Source organism: Salvelinus sp. IW2-2015, linkage group LG11, assembly GCF_002910315.2.
Source record: "Salvelinus sp. IW2-2015 linkage group LG11, ASM291031v2, whole genome shotgun sequence".
NCBI lineage: Eukaryota > Metazoa > Chordata > Actinopteri > Salmoniformes > Salmonidae > Salvelinus > Salvelinus sp. IW2-2015.
In genome coordinates, this window is record NC_036851.1 from 4,234,128 (window position 1) to 4,250,756 (window position 16,629).

Genomic DNA, 16,629 nt, shown 5'->3' on the forward strand with positions numbered 1-16,629 from the left:
CCACAACATGATGCTGCCATCCCGTTGCTTCATGGTTGTATGTGTTCTTCGGCTTGCAAGCCTCCCCCTTTTTCCTCCAAACCAAACGATGGTCATTATGGCCAAACAGTTCTATTTTTTCATCAGACCAGAGGACATTTCTCAAAAAAGTACAATCTTTTTCCCCATGTGCAGTTGCAAACCGTAGTCTGGCCTTTTTTTATGGCAGTTTTGGCAGCAGTGGCTTCTTCCTTGCTCAGCAGCCTTTCAGGTTTTGTCGATATAGGACTCGTTTTACTGCTGATATAGATACTTTTGTACCTTCTTCCAGCATCTTTCAAAAGTCCTTTGCTGATGTTCTGGGATTGATTTCACTTTTCGCACGAAGTACGTTCTCTAGGAGACAAAACGTGCTCCTTCCTGAGTGGCATGACGGCTGCATTGTGTTTATACTTGGGTACTATTGTTTGTACAGTACATGAGGGTACCTTCAGGCATTTGGAATTGCGCCCAAGGATAACCAGACCTGGAGGTCTACAATTTTTTTTCTGAGGTCTTGGTGATTTCTTTTTGATTCCCATGATGTCAAGCAAAGAGCACTGAGTTTTGAAGTAGGCCTTGAAATACATCCACAGGTACACCTCCAATTGACTAAAATGATGTCAATTAGCCTATCCGAAGCTTCTAAAGCCATGACATCATTTTCTGGAATTTTCCAAGCTGTTTAAAGGCACAGTGAACTTAGTGTATGTAAACTTCTGACCCACTGGAATTGGATACCAGTGAAATAATCTGTCTGTAAACAATTGTTGGAAAAATGATTTGTGTCGTGCACAAAGTAGATGTCCTAACCGACTTGCCAAAACTATAGTTTGTTTACAAGACATTTGTGGAGTGGTTGAAAAACGAGTTTTAATGACTCCAACATAAGTGTATGTAAACATCTGAAATTCAACAGTGTATATATATATTTATATATATACATATTTATGCATTTGATAAGATGACACATTCTCTCAGGGAACCCCATTTTAATTACAGGGGACCCCACATGGGTCCCGGACTCCAGGTTTGGGAATCGCCGTACTACTAACATCTCTCTCTGCTTGCTTCCTCTCTGTTTGTCTCCTCTGCCTCCTGCATTGCAGCCTGTCTCACCACTGTCTCTCTCACTACTCTCTGTAATGAGAATTTAAGATTACAGCTATCTTKATTTCAGTCAACTGCTACTGCGGAGGTCAGGCTCCATTTAACATTAGCTTCTAACTTCATCCTTCTAGTTAGCTAGTTCTACCTAGCTAACAGTAGCCAGAGCCCTTGAGCTAACTAGCTAACGTTAACTAGCTAGCCACCTGACTGAAATATCAGCGACTATTTACCAGTTGTACATTCATTCTCCAAGAGTCAGTTTTTTTTTGTTTGTGTGTCGAAACGGCAGGAGTCGAGCGATGTTAAAAATAATTGCCTCATGTCCAGTCACAAGCCCACTGTGGCGTCTTTACATGCCACTTGCCAGCATTGGTCAGTCTGGGCTGAGGTAGTTCATTTCACGTCCCAGCATGTGCCGTGGAAGGAGATTTACCGTTGGACAGAGTGGTGAATGAATGTGCTGTTGACAATGGTTAGAGTGTTGATCAACGCTGGGAATGCAATAAGAAGTGGGTAAACAATAATTAACCAAACAGAAAGGTGAGTAAACACTATTTCACAAATAAAAAGGTGCGTTTACCCTCCACTACATCACTGAGCATAGCCTACCTGTGTATTTTTCCTAGTGGCACGCACTGTTGACTTTTGGCCACATTAGAGAAAAAGGCAGTGTTTTTGTTTTACAGTAATGTTATACTACACTATTATATTCGGTTCTGTTATGGAGAATATTATCATTATGTGATCTTGCAGACATTGGTTCAGCTTTAAACTTAACTTCAGATCACCATTTGAGCACGAGTAGAGTAGAGCAGAGGCTGTGTGTAAAGTAAAGAATAAAGGGAAGGGAAAGGGGGTTACCTAGTCAGTTGTACAACCGAATGTCCTTCAACTGAAATTTGTCCTCTGAATCAGAGAGGTGCGAGGGGCAGCCTAATCGACATCCACGTCTTCGATGCACAGAACGTATCCGCACATGTCAGAGCTTCAGGATCTTTAGTCCGGGATCCGCAGCCACTATATTATCTCTATGGTACACCAATCTCTGAGGGTACTCTTCTCCCCTAGTTGTTAGTAGTATGCACCTAAGAATTAATAGCTTTTCCCTTTGCGTCTCTCTCCTCTCTATGTATCCGGACCGTTCTCTCTCTCTGTCTCGCTTCCTCAATCTCTCTTTCTTTCTCCTTCCTCTTCTCTCCTCTTTTATTAATGACAGCCTTTCCCTTCAATTCTCTCTCTCTCTCTCTCTCCTCCCCATCCCTCCCTCCCCACTTTGGTAATTATAGTTCTGTTCTGTTCTGCTTGGAGCAGTGAGTGAGAATGCAGTGAGCCGTGACAGGATGGATGCTGCATGTCCTAATTAAAAACTATTGACACATCTCCTCTCCAGTTAAATAGATGCTAAGTATAATGCCTTCATCTTCGGACAGAAACCTGTCCAAAAATATCCACCAAACACCAGCTTCAGGATATTATACTTTTATACAACGGGTACCAACATATTAAAATAATGATTGACATTTTTTCATTAGAAACATTATTATTCATACATTTCATCGTCATAAGAGCTATAGAAGGTACGAGCTCTCTCTATGGTGTAGCTCATTGACATTCAGATCGGTTGCRGGTGTTGGCATGGGCATGACATTAGAAATAAATGCACATTTCTGAAGCAATGGGAGAGAATCATTGTATTATTGAGATACAGTCAGGTCCAAAATTATTGCCCCCTTTGACAAAGATGAGCAAAGAAGACTGTATAAAATAAATTATGCAAATACTGAACTTTATTGCATGCAAATGTTATACTAGTACAATTGCTCAGACAAATAGATTTTGTTGAACAAGAAATACTTAAAATCGAAAAAGGACGGGTCAAGATGATTGGCAACCCTGTTTTCAATGCTCCGCAAAAATCCCATTGCGAGGTTAACACCACCGAGCATTTCTAAAATGTTTTATGAGATTGGAGAACACATTGGGAGGGATCTTACCATTCCTCCATACAGAATCTTTCCAGATCCTTGATATCCTTCGTCTGCGCTTATGGCTTATAGACTGTCCGGACACTGAGATGGTCATTGCAAAAGTATCATGTTGTGGTCAATTAAACATTTCTTTGTGGAGTTTGATGTGTGTTAGGGGTTATTGTCTTGCTGGAAGATCCACTTGCAACCAAGTTTCAGCCTCCTGGCAGAGGCAACATAGCCTKGTACAAATCTTGCGAGCTTACATTCTGTTTTGCTYCACGGATACATTTATAATATAATTCTACTTGGTTAATGTAGTATACTATAATTGCAGCAGCCTCAAGTGCCATAGGTATAGCTGCTCAAATACAATTAACTGTGACATAACCAGCCAACCCGACACGCAGGGTGAGCCTGAAGAGCGAGATTGGCCCTGCTGTTTACCCAGTTCAACTTTTCCCTCTCTTACCGGCCGGGGTCCAAGAACGTCAAGCCAGATGCCCTGTCTCGCCGCTATAGCCCCACGGTTACCACCCCGYAGCCCGAGACCATCCTTCCTACCTCGTGCCTGGTGACGGCACTCAGCTGGGAAATAGGGAAACAGGTCCGGGAGTCGCAACGGTCCCAGCCAAACTCTGGGGGTGCCCAAATATCTGAATGTTTGTGCCTGACGCTGTCCACTCCGCAGTCCTGGATTGGGCCCATTCCTCCAGGCTTGACTGCCACCCAGGCTCCCATCGTCTCGGGCAGAAGGTATGGCTATCCACCGAGGATCTGCCCCTCCGGGTGGAATCCCGCAAACTCTCCCCACGGTTTATCGGCCCGTTTCCCATCTCCAAGATTATTAGCCCCTCTGCTGTTCGTCTTCTGTTGCCCCGTACCCTRCGTATACAACCCACCCTTCATGTGTCCAGAGTTAAACCCATATGTCTCACAGCCCTTTGTCCCGTTGGATTAATAAACTGTTGTTAATTCGACGCTGTCTGCATCTGGGTCTTATCTTGAAACGTGATAGTGGCTGGCATGGCCAGCACACGTGAGATTTGGTTCTGCGTCCCTCATGAGATTTAATGGGCATATGAATTGCCCCAAGGGGACAKATAAAGTTGTTTGAATGAATRATTTRCAACTCACAGCYAAGGGAAAGTATATACTCCATCTGTCTGAGAAAATTAAAGGAGAAACATATGGATCGTTCAGCAGGCAGGTGACTCAGAGGGTAAACATACTGTATGACAGCAAGCTGCAGTATGTAAGCCAGTGGCATACAAAGAGAAATATAGAAGCTATATGTAAGCCACTGGATAAACGTAGCCTACAAAGAAAAACTAAAATCGAAAAACCCTGAGCCTTCCACTTAGGGACAAGGATTGAGCAGCCAGCAAGGTGAACTGAAAAACTCTTCAGTAACATTCACAGGCAAGGTTTGCAATTTCATGTGGTTTTAGGAAGCTACTTGTCTTCATCCCCCATCAGGCCTTGTATAGCCTATGTGAGATACTGATGGCAACAACAGCAACAGCAATCACAAACCAATTCAAACCAAACCAAATCAATTCAKGAAKCTATCCAATAAATGGACACTAAATCGAAASGCTACCTCCCACTGCACTTCAAGGCCACGATAATACCAAGGAGAGCTGCTGTCTGAGCATGAGCTATGTTGAATGCTTGTGGCGAGCCATCGTGTGAAAAAGTTGTGTGTGTCACGCTACGACCCAATACAAACAAGAACACAGACGTTATTTTGTCTGTGTGTGTGTTTGAGTGTGTGCATGCGTCTGTCTCTGTGTGTGCATGTATGCCTCTGTCTGTGTGTGTGTGTGTGAGACACACACCACGTTGTTAACAAGAACACTCAGATACCCAAGTCAGAGTACACCCTCTGCATACTCCACTGTCCCCAAGATGAGATGAGAATATTCTTGCCAGAGGAACAGCGGCCGGGTCCCACAGGCACCATTCAATTTACCCTGCTGCTGTATGCTGATGAAGAACTGGAGAAACACGGGTGACATGACTCATCAGCACATGAACCGAATTATTGACCTATGTGATTCCGGCAGGAAATGAACWCACAATCTTTACTTTGCTAGTGGCGTCATGGCCTTACCAACTGAGCCCGCACAGGACAACGGAGGTAGCAAGGCCAACAATGACAATGAAAATCCACCACCATTTTAAGACCATCAAAGCGACACTGTCAATTTTTGTTTTCACTAACCGCCTGATGGCTTTGCTGTGACACACACAAATGGTCCCTTGTGTCTCTGGTTGTCTGTGATGTTCCTAATCCTAAATGAATCTGATGGCTGTATCGTAGCCCTACTACTCTTTACGGACACACGCCACACACACTTTCTTTCTCTCTCTCACACACACACACACACACACACACACACACACACACACTCACATTCACTCTCTCTCTCTTCACTGACAGATTCCCTAGAAGAGATCCGTCCCAGTGGCTGAGACATATGTGGAGGGAATAGGATACACACATGCATTTGTATGATAGCCAACCAACAACACACATCCAGTGCAATAAGCTTCAGGGAGACCACAAGTGCTTTTGATAGCTTCCTGCAGGAGAAGCAGGAGAGGAGCAGAGTGGGTGTGTGGTACTTGGAATTCATTTGAAATGTKATTAAATAGGCAATTTTCCTGGATATTATCTTTCTGGTATTGTCAGCCTTTGGTTTACACACTGCTACAGTACTTTGTATTTGTAGAATGGGTGGGGCTAAGAATTCATCTGTGTGTACACAATGCATTTCAATTATTATTTTTCTTTTTTTACAATGATAAGTAATATAAACATATTGGCCTAATTATAATGGCTTGTTTTTTTTAGGGTAAATAATGTGAATTCTACTATTTGCATTTGTGCTGTGTGATCAAAGTGTCCTTATTCAGCCTGTATGTTTCGCCGTCCTTTCATGAAGGATGATGTAGGCCTATGTACTATAATATAAAATCAATACAACATACAACATAATACAATACAATCAATACAACATAATTACACCAGGCTGATGTATGARCAGATCATAGACTATATAAAGATGAATGGACCACAAAGATACACTCTAGTTTACAGTAAAAGTCCTTCTGACTCTCCCTCGCGCGTCGCTATTACGACATGTTAACAAGCCGTGTCTCTGTTTTAACAGATTTTTTAATACTGTTATTTGGCAGTTCTCTCTATTACACCAGAGTAGGACTAGTTCGAGCAACAAGCTTCTCATTGCAACTGGCGACCTGGCCAAGATGAAAAAGCGCATAAGCAATTCGACACATACACACAACACAGAGTTACAGCATGGAATAGAAACAAAACATTAGGTCAATAATACAGGTAGAACAAAAGGAAAAACAAAGTCTATTTACAGTGAGTGCAAAGGAGGTAAGATTAAGGGAGTTAGGCTAATAAATAAGGCCATGGTGCGAAGTTAAATACAATATATAGCCAATTAAACACTTGTAAATGGTAGATTTGTGCAAGCAAGATAATGTGTTGGTAAGTTAGAGATACTGGGAGGTGCCAAATGAAGCAAAAATAAAATAAACTAAATAACATCACAGGTATCGGGGATCGAGGTAGGTAGATAGATGGCTGCTTTTACCAGATGGGCTATGTCACAGGTGGCAGTGATTGTGAGCTGACTCTGATAGCTGGCCTTAAAGCTAGTGAGGGAGATATGAGTCTCCAGCTTCAGAGATTTTTGCAGTTCGTTCCAGTCATTGGCAGCAGAGTTGGAAAGGAAACAGACTGGACACAAAGTCTGAATTGGGGGGCTGTATTGGGGGGTGACCAGTGAGATATACCTGCTGGAAGCGCGTGCTACGAGTGGGTGCGCTATGGTGACCAGTGAGCTGAGATAAGGCAGGGCTTTACCTAGCAGAAACTTGTAGATAACCTGTAGCCAGTGGGTTTGGGGACGAGTATGAAGCGAGGGCCAACCAACGAGAGCGTACAGGTCGCAATGGTGGGTGTTATGGGCGCTTATGGTGACAAAACGGATGGCACTGGTGGATAGACTGCATCCAGTTTGTTGAGTAGAGTGTTGGAGGCTTTTTTAGATGACATCACCGAAGTCGAGATCGTAGGATGGTCAGTTTTACGAGGGTATTTTGCAGCATGGTGAAGGAGCTTTGTTGCGATATAGGAAGCCGATTCTAGATTATAATTTTGGATTGGAGATGCTTAATGTGAGTCTGGAAGGAGAGTTACAGTCTAACAGACACCTAGGTATTTGTAGATTCCACGTATTCTAAGTCAGAGCCGCCAGAGTAGTATGGCTGGACGGCGAGCAGGTGCGGGCAGTGATCGATTGAATAGCATGCATTTAGTTTACTTGCGTTTAAGAGCAGTTGGAGGCCCGGAAGGAGAGTTGTATGGCATGAAGCTGTCTGGGGGTTGTTAACCAGTGTCCAAAGAGGGGCCAGAAGTATACAGAATGTGTTGTCTGCGTAGAGGTGGATCAGAGAATCACCAGAGCAAGAGCAACATCATTGATGTATTACAGAGAAGAGAGTCGGCCGAGAATGAACCCTGTGGCACCCCATAGAGACTGCCAGAGGTCCGGACAACAGGCCCTCCGATTTGACACACTGAACTCTATCAGAGAAGTAGTTGGTAAACAGGCGAGGCAATCATTTGAGAACCAAGGCTGTTCGGTCTGCCAATAAGAATGTGGTGATTGACAAAGTCGAAAACCTTGGCCAGGTCGATGAATACGGCTGCACAGTAATGTCTCTTATCGATGGCGGTTATGATGTCGTTTAGGACCTTGAGCGTGGCTGAGGTGCACCCATGACCAGTTCTGAAACCAGATTGCATAGCGGAAAAGGTACGGTGGGATTCGAAATGGTCGGTAATCTGTTTGTTAACTTGGCTTTCGAAGACCTTAGAAAGACAGGGTAGGATAGATATAGGTCTGTAGGAGTTTGGGTCCAGAGTGTCACCCCTTTTGAAGAGGGGGATGACCGCGGCAGCTTTCCAATCTTTGGGAATCTCAGACGATACGAAAGAGAGGCTGAACAGGCTAGTAATAGGGGTTGCAACAATTTCGGCAGATCACTTTAGAAAGAGAGGGTCCAGGTTGTTAAGCCCGGCTGATTTGTAGGGGTCCAGATGTTGCAGCTCTTTCAGAACATCAGCTATCTGGATTTGGGTGAAGGAGAAATGGTGGGGGCTTTTGCGGGTTGCTGTGTAGGGTGCCCGGGCAGTTGACCGGGGTAGGGGTAGCCAGGTGGAAAGCATGGCCAGCCGTAGAGAAATGCTTATTGAAATTGTCACTTATATTGGATTTATAGGTGGTAACAGTGTTTCCTAGCCTCAGAGCAGTGGGCAGCTGGGAGGAGGTGCTCTTATTCTCCATGGACTTTACAGTGTTCCAGAACTTTTTTGAGTTAGTACTACAGGATGCAAATTTCTGTTTGAAAAAGCTAGCCTTAGCTTTCCTAACTGCCTGTGTATATTTGTTCCTCACTTCCCTGAAAAGTTGCATATCACGGAGGCTATTCGATGCTAATGCAGAACGCCATAGGATGTTTTTGTGCTGGTCAAGGGCAGACAGGTCTGGAGTGAACCAAGGACTATATCTATTCCTAGTTCTACATTTTTTGAATGGGGCATGCTTATTTAAGATGGTGAGGAAGGCACTTTTAAAGAATAGCCAGGCATCATCTACTGACGGGTTATATCCCAAGATAATATTCAAGATGTTATAAGAAGTGGCCTGTGTGGTCCAGCGGTGGCCTGTGTGGTCCAGAGTTGGCATGGGTTCGAATCCAGGCCATCGCCCTTCGAATCACCTTCCCTGTCTTTCTAACGCTTCACGATCTCTTCACTAAAGCAAAAAATAAAGAAAAGGAGTGGGACTTTCAAAAAAAAGACTCAAATGTTATAGGAATAAGATCCAAGACCACTCTTTAGATTATATCCAAATCCTCAGATACAATTAACTCTGTATAAGAATGGACCAGCTAGATCCACTCATGTTTACTGTAGAGCTCCTGTTATCCCACTGTATCATCTAAAGTACATTGTAATAAGATAAGTTAGAAACTCAGTACACTGTAAGATAATATCTTCACTTTACAATAAGATCTACAACATGTTAAAGTAAGGGGCGAAGGGTAGTCTCAAGGTTAGAGCGTTGGGCCAGTAGCCAACCCGTTGCTGGTTCGAATACTGGAACCAACAAGGTCCAAAAAAATCTGTTGCTGTGCTCTTGAACAAGACAGTTACAGTGGCAAGAAAAAGTATGTGAATCCTTCGGAAATACCTGTATTTCTGCATATATTGGTCATAATATTTGATCTGATCTTCATCTAGGTCACAACAATAGACAAACACAGTCTGCTTAAACTAATAATACAAACAATGATATTATATTATATATTTTCATGTCTTTATTGAACACACCGTGTCAACATTCACAGTGCAGGGTGGGAAAAGTATGTAAACCCTTGGATGTAATAACTGGTTGACCCTCAGCAATAACCTCAACCAAACGTTTTCTGTAGTTGCGGCTCAGACCTGCACAACGATCAGGAGGAATTTTGGACCAATCCTCTTTACAAAAGTTTCAGTTCAGCAATATTCTTGGGATGTCTGGTGTGAACTGCTCTCTCGAGGTCATGCCACAGCATCTCAATTGGGTTGAGGTCAGGACTCTGACTTGGCCACTCCAGAAGGTGTATTTTCTGCTGTTGAAGCCATTCTGTTGTTGATTTACTTCTGTGTTTTGGGTGGTTGTCCTGTTGAATCACCCAACTTCTGTTTAGCTACAATTGGCAGACAGCCTAACATTCTCCTGCAAAATGTCTTGATAACCTTGGGAATTCATTTTTCTGTTGATGATAGCAAGCTGTCCAAGCCCTGAGGCAGCCCCAAACCATGATGCTCCATCCACCATACTTTACAGTTGTGATGAGGTTTTGATGTTGCTTGCTGTGATATTTCTCTCCACACAGTGTTGTGTGTTCCTTCCAATCAACTCAATTGTAGTTTCATCTGTCCACAGAATATTTTGCCAGTAGCGCTGTGGAACATCCAGGTGCACTTTTGCAAACTTCAGACGTGCAGCAATGTTTTTTTTGGACAGCAGTGGCTTTTTCTGTGGTGTCCTCCCATGAACACCATTCTTGTTTAGTGTTCTCTTGTCAACAGAGATGTTAGCATGTTCCAGAGATTTCTGTAAGTCTGCAGCTGACACTCTAGGTTTCTTCTTAACCTCATTGAGCATTCTGCGCTGTGCTCTTGTAGTCATCTTTGTAAGACGGCCACTCCTAGGGAGAGTAGCAACAGTGCTGCACTTTCTCCATTTATAGACAATTTGTCTTACCGTGGACTGACGAACATCAAGGCTTTAGAGATACTTTTGTAACCCTTTCAAGCTTTTTGCAAGTCGACAATTCTTAGGTCTTCTGAGATCTCTTTTGTTTGAGGCATGGTTCACATCAGGCAATGCTTCTTGTGAATAGCAAACTCTAATTTTGTAAATGTTTTTTATAGGGCAAGGCAGCTCTAACCAACATCTCCAATCTCACCTCATTGATTGCTGACACCTGACTCCAATTAGCTTTTGGAGGAGTCATTAGCCTAGGGGTTCACATACTTTTTCCAACCAACCAATAATTTGTGTTTTTAGTTTAAGCACACTATGTTTGTCTATTGTCTATTGCTAGATGAAGATCAGATCAAATTTGATGACCAATTTATGCAGAAATCCCGGTTATTCCAAAGGGTTCATGTACTTTTTCTTGCCACTGTAACCCAAATTGTGGGTGTTTCAGGGGGAGTTGGGATATGCAAAAAACACAGTTGTGTGTAACAGGACAAACATGGACCTCCCGAGGGCGCAGTGGTCTAAGGCACTGCATCGCAGTGCTAGCGGTGCCACTAGAGATTCTGGGTTTTAAGTCCAGGCTCTGTCGCAGCCGGCAGCGACCGGGAGACCCATGGGGCGGCGCACAATTGGCCCAGCATCGTCCGGGTTAGGGGAGGGTTTGGCCGGCAGGGATATTCTTGTTCCATCGCGCACTATTGACTCCTATGGCGGGCCGGGCACAGTGCACGCTGACACGGTCGCCAGGTGTATGGTGTTTCACCTGACACATTGGTGTGGCTGGCTTCCGGGTTAAGTGGGCATTGTGTCAAGAAGCAGTGCGGCTTGGTTGGGTTGTGTTTTGGCGGACGCACAGCTCTCGACCTTCGCCTCTCCTGAGTCCGTACGGGAGTTGCAGCGATGAGACAAGACTGTAACTACCAAATGGATGGAACGAAGTTGGGGAGAAAAGGGGGTTAAAAAAAGATATATACTAAAATAAAAATACACAGAACCAATATACTGAACAAAAATATAAACACATCCTGTATGTTTCATGAGCTGAAATAAAAGAGCCCAGAAATGTTCCAGAAGCACAAAAAACATTTATCTCAAATGTGGTGCACAAATTTGTTTACATCCCTGTTAGTGAGCATTTCTCCTTTGTAAAGATAATCCATCCACCWTAAAGGCATGGCAAATATAGAACTTGATTAAACAGCATGATCATTACACAGGTGCYCCTTGTGCTGGGGCAATAAAAGGCCACTCTAAAATGTGCAGTTGTGTCACACAACACAATGCCACAGACATCTCAAGTTGAGTGAGCGTGCAATTGGCAGGATGACTGCAGGAATATCCACCAGAGCTGTTGCCAAGGAATTGAATGTTGATTTCTCTACAATAAGCTGCCTCCAATGTTGTTTTAAAGAATTTGTCAGTACGTCCAACCGGCATCAAAACCGCAGACTGTGTGTAACAACGCCAGACCAGGACCTCCACAACTGGCTTCTTCATCTGCGGGATCATCTTTGACCAGCCACCRGGACAGCTGARGAAACTGTGTGTTTTAAACACCAAAGAATTTCTGCACAAACTGTCAGGGAAGCTCATCTGCGTGCTCGTCGTTCTCACCAGGGTCTTGACCTGACTGCAGTTCAGCGTCGCAACTGARTTCAGTGGGCAAATGCTCACCTTTGATGGCCACTAAATCAAATCAAATCAAAGTGTATTTGTCACGTGCACCGAATACAACAGGTATTACAGTGAAATGCTTACTTACAGGCTCTAACCAATAGTGCGAAAAAAAGGTGTGTGTGTGAGTGTGTGTGTGTGTGTAGGTAAGTAAAGAATTAAAACAGTAAAAAGACATTTGAAAATAAGATTAGCAAGGCTATATACAGACACCGGTTAGTCAGGCTTATTGAGGTAGTATGTACATGTAGGTATGGTTAAAGTGACTATGCATATATGATGAACAGAGAGTAGCAGTAGCGTAAAAAGAGGGGTTGGCGGGTGGTGGGACACAATGCAGATAGCCCGGTTAGCCATTTGGTTACCTGTTCAGGAGTCTTATGGCTTGGGGGTAAAAACTGTTGAGAAGCCTTTTTGTCCTAGACTTGGCACTCCGGTACCGGTTGACATGTGGTAGTAGAGAGAACAGTCTATAACTGGGGTGGCTGGGGTCTTTGACAATTTTTAGGGCATTCTTCTGACACCGCCTGGTGTAGAGATCCTGCATGGCATGCAGCTTTGCCCCAGTGATGTACTGGGCCGTACGCACTACCCTCTGAAGTGTCTTGCGCTCGGAGGCCGAGCAATTGCCGTACCATGCCGTGATGCAACCGGTCAGGATGCTCTCGATGTTGCAGCTGTAGAACCTTTTGAGGATCTCAGGACCCATGCCAAATCTTTTTAGTTTCCTGAGGAGGAATAGGCTTTGTCGTGCCCTCTTCACGACTATCTTGGTGTGTTTGGACCATTCTAGTTAGTTGTTGATGTGGACACCAAGGAATTGGAAGCTCTCAACCTGCTCCACTYCAGCCCCGTCGATGAGAATGGGAACGTGCTCGGTGCTCNCCTACCACTGTTGTGTCGTCTGCAAACTTAATCATGGTGTTGGAGTCGTGCCTGGCCATGCAGTCGTGGGTGAACAGGGAGTACAGGAGGGGACTGAGCACGCACCCCTGGGGAGCTCCAGTGTTGAGGATCAGCGTGGCAGATGTGTTGCTTCCTACCCTCACCACCTGGGGGCAGCCCGTCAGGAAGTCCAGGATCCAGTTGCAGAGGGAGGTGTTTAGTCCCAGGTTCCTTAGCTTAGTGATGAGCTTTGAGGGTACTATGGTTTTGAACGCTAAGCTGTAGTCAATAAATAGCATTCTCACATAGGTGTTCCTTTTGACCAGGTGGGAAAGGGCAGTGTGGAGTGCAATAGAGATTGCATCATCTGTGGATCCGTTTGGGCGGTATGCAAATTGGAGTGGGTCTAGGGTTTCTGGGATAATGGTGTTGATGTGAGCCATTACCAGCCTTTCAAAGCACTTCACTACGGACGTGAGTGCTACGGGTCTGTAGTCATTTAAGCAGGTTGCCATTGTGTCCTTGGGCACAGGGACGATGGTGGTCTGCTTGAAACATGTTGGTATTACAGACTCAATCAGGGACATGTTGAAAATGTCAGTGAAGACACCTGCCAGTTGGTCAGCACATGCCCGGAGCACACGTCCTGGTAATCCGTCTGGCCCCGCAGCCTTGTGTATGTTGACCTGTTTAAAGGTCTTACTCACGTCGGCTACGGAGAGCGTGATCACACAGTCATCCGCAACAGCTGATGCTCTCATGCATGCCTCAGTGTTGCTTGCCTCGAAGCGAGCATAGAAGTGATTTAGCTCGTCTTGTAGGCTCGTGTCACTGGGCAGCTCGCAGCTGTGCTTCCCTTTGTAGTCTGTAATAGTTTGCAAGCCCTGCCACATCCGACGAGCGTCGGAGCCGGTGTAGTATGATTCAATCTTAGCCCTGTATTGACACTTTGCCTGTTTGATGGTTCYTTGCAGGGCATAGCAGGATTTCTTGTAAGCTTCCGGGTTAGAGTCCCGCACCTTGAAAGCGGCAGCTCTACCCTTTAGCTCAGTGCGAATGTTGCCTGTAATCCATAGCTTCTGGTTGGGGTATGTACGTACAGTCACTGTGGGGACGACGTCCTCAATGCACTTATTGATAAAGCCAGTGACTGATGTGGTGTATTCCTCAATGTCATCGGAAGAATCGCGGAACATGTTCCAGTTTGTGATAGCAAAACAGTCCTATAGTTTAGCAGCTGCTTCATCTGACAACTGTTTTATATACCGAGTCACTGGTGCTTCCTGCTTTCAATTTTGCTTGTCAGGAGGATAGAGATGTGGTCAGATTTACCAAATGGAGGGTGAGGGAGAGCTTTGTACGCGTCTCTGTGTGTGAAGTACAGGTGATCTAGAATTTTTTTCCCCCTCTGGTTGCACATTTAACATGTAGATAGAGATTTGGTAGAACTGATTTAAGTTTCCCTGCATTAAAGTCTCCGGCCACTAGGTCGCTCTTCATGGATGAATCACAGTTTCTTCTCTTCTTTTTCACTCCTTTTTTAAAATCAAACTCCAAAAGCAAAGCACAGTTTAGATATGATAAAAAAAATTCTACATGTTATTAATGACATGGGACATACCAGTCGATATCAGATCAATCCAGGCCAATTAGTCCAACCCCAGCCAGATGAGATGTTGATGAAGTGATCAGTAAGTCAGTCTGATATTTATGGCCAGGGTTGCATCCCAAATGCACCCAATTCCCTTTTAAAGCTGCAACATGTAACTTTTTGGGTGACCCGACCAAATTCATATAGAAATGTGAGTTATAAATCTGACATTCTCATTGAAAGCAAGTCTAAGACGCAGTAAATATGTTCTATGTGCGCTATTTCTATGTGTCTCGTGCTTAAATGTTTTCTTTTATTTTCGGGTTTATTACACCAGCTTCAAACAGCTGAAAATACAATATTTTTGGTTATGGTACAATGATTATCAACACTATACTTGCCTGTTTTGTCACATAAACTGAAATTAGGCAAACTACTCAAATTTTAGCAACCAGGAAATGGTGGAGCGATTTCTGCATAGTGCATCTTTAATGTACTACTTTTGACCAGGGCCCATGGGACACTATATAGTGAATAGAGTGCCATTTGCGACGTAGCCTTTGAAAATGTCAAGCCCATTGGATGTCCTTTCTGAAACTGATCACCATCGATCACCACAGCCCTATAAAGACATGCTAAGTGATCTGTGTTATTTGAGATGACAGATCTATCCCAKTGTGCAAACACTGGTTGAACCAACTTGTTTCCATGTCATTTTCGACACAAAAAAATCTATGTGATAACGCTGAAACAACGTGAAAAACTGATTGACCTAAATCCATTGACATGGTGACATTGTTTGTTCATTTAACGTTGAATTCACGTTAGTTGACAACTCAACCAATTGTAAATCAAAACTAGACATTCAACTGATGTCTGTGCCCAGTGAGCTATTGTCTCACAGGTCATACAAGGAGCTCTTTCCCAATAATCYATAGGTTAAGCCTTGTTGGCTGATCAGAAATTATACATACAGCCTATTATGGTATACTAGGGTCTACCACTACCTGAATGGTTTGAATCCATGCAATAAGTGAATTGACAATTATTCCGGAAAACCAACATTAATTAATGAACTGTATTGTATATCTGACTGAATGTAGGCTATAGGCTACAGCCATCAACTCTTGAAAGTGATGTGAGAACTTGATGATGACAAGGAGGACTGGAGGAGGAGGATGACAATTACTGTCTGTATGGTTTCATCAAATCAGTTACTGGCAATACAACAAGCCTGAACTTCAGGGAAACTGTGTCCAGACTTGACCAATAGTCAGAGGGTGATCATGTTTGTAGCGTAATGGGTTGTAAAGACCTAGGCCTAACTCCTGCGTKACCTTTTTGGATGATGCATCATCATCATAATCATCATCATCACTAAAATGAATGGCAACAAAACTGTCAAAAGAAGAATGAGCAGAAATAACAACTTACCGCAATGCCGACGGTGTCATCTCCTTGGAARGAGGGGATGAATTTGTCTCCACGGATAATTTCGGACTGATTCAGAGGACGGAAGCGACATAGCACTTTGATGTTACATTCTGCGCTAGCATCGGCCATTGTGAGAAAGGAATCTGATGTGCCTCCGAAAAGCAAAATATATATTTTTGAAACCAAGTTACTTTTTGCCTTAGACTATTTAATCTAACATAAACCCTATTGATGTCGACAATCTCTTCTTTTTTTTTTGCAATGGACAAATTGAGAGTTGGCAGGAATTAGAATTTTCTGCTTTTTGCTTAAGGCCAATTTCGATTTAAAACAAAATGGTTATGTACATCTCGGAGAGTTTGCTTGCTTCAAATAGCACACGAACAAATAAATATACTTGAATAGGCCAACATTTTCATAATAGTATGTCCATGCAGTCCGTTKTAATTTAAATGTTAAGAGTATTCCAAGCGGCTCCGGCTCCAGACGGTCAGCTGTTGTAGTGAGAGGGATGCAAGAGAATAGATTTTTGAAGCGTGCATATGCCGAACGCTTAGCATCAGCGGCAGGTCTCGTCTTTTGCACC

The 16,629-nt window shown here is 43.8% G+C and overlaps 1 protein-coding gene across 1 annotated transcript in view; it reads right to left on the reverse strand.

The window, feature by feature from the left end:
- The window catches only part of LOC111969675 (kinesin heavy chain-like), a 159,529-nt gene extending 142,900 nt beyond the window's left edge, over positions 1 to 16,629 (reverse strand). The window contains exon 1 of the mRNA XM_023995840.2: positions 16,044 to 16,629. Within this exon, the coding sequence (XP_023851608.1) occupies positions 16,044 to 16,172 (129 nt within the window). The 5' untranslated portion in view covers positions 16,173 to 16,629. The remainder of the gene's footprint in view (positions 1 to 16,043) is intronic.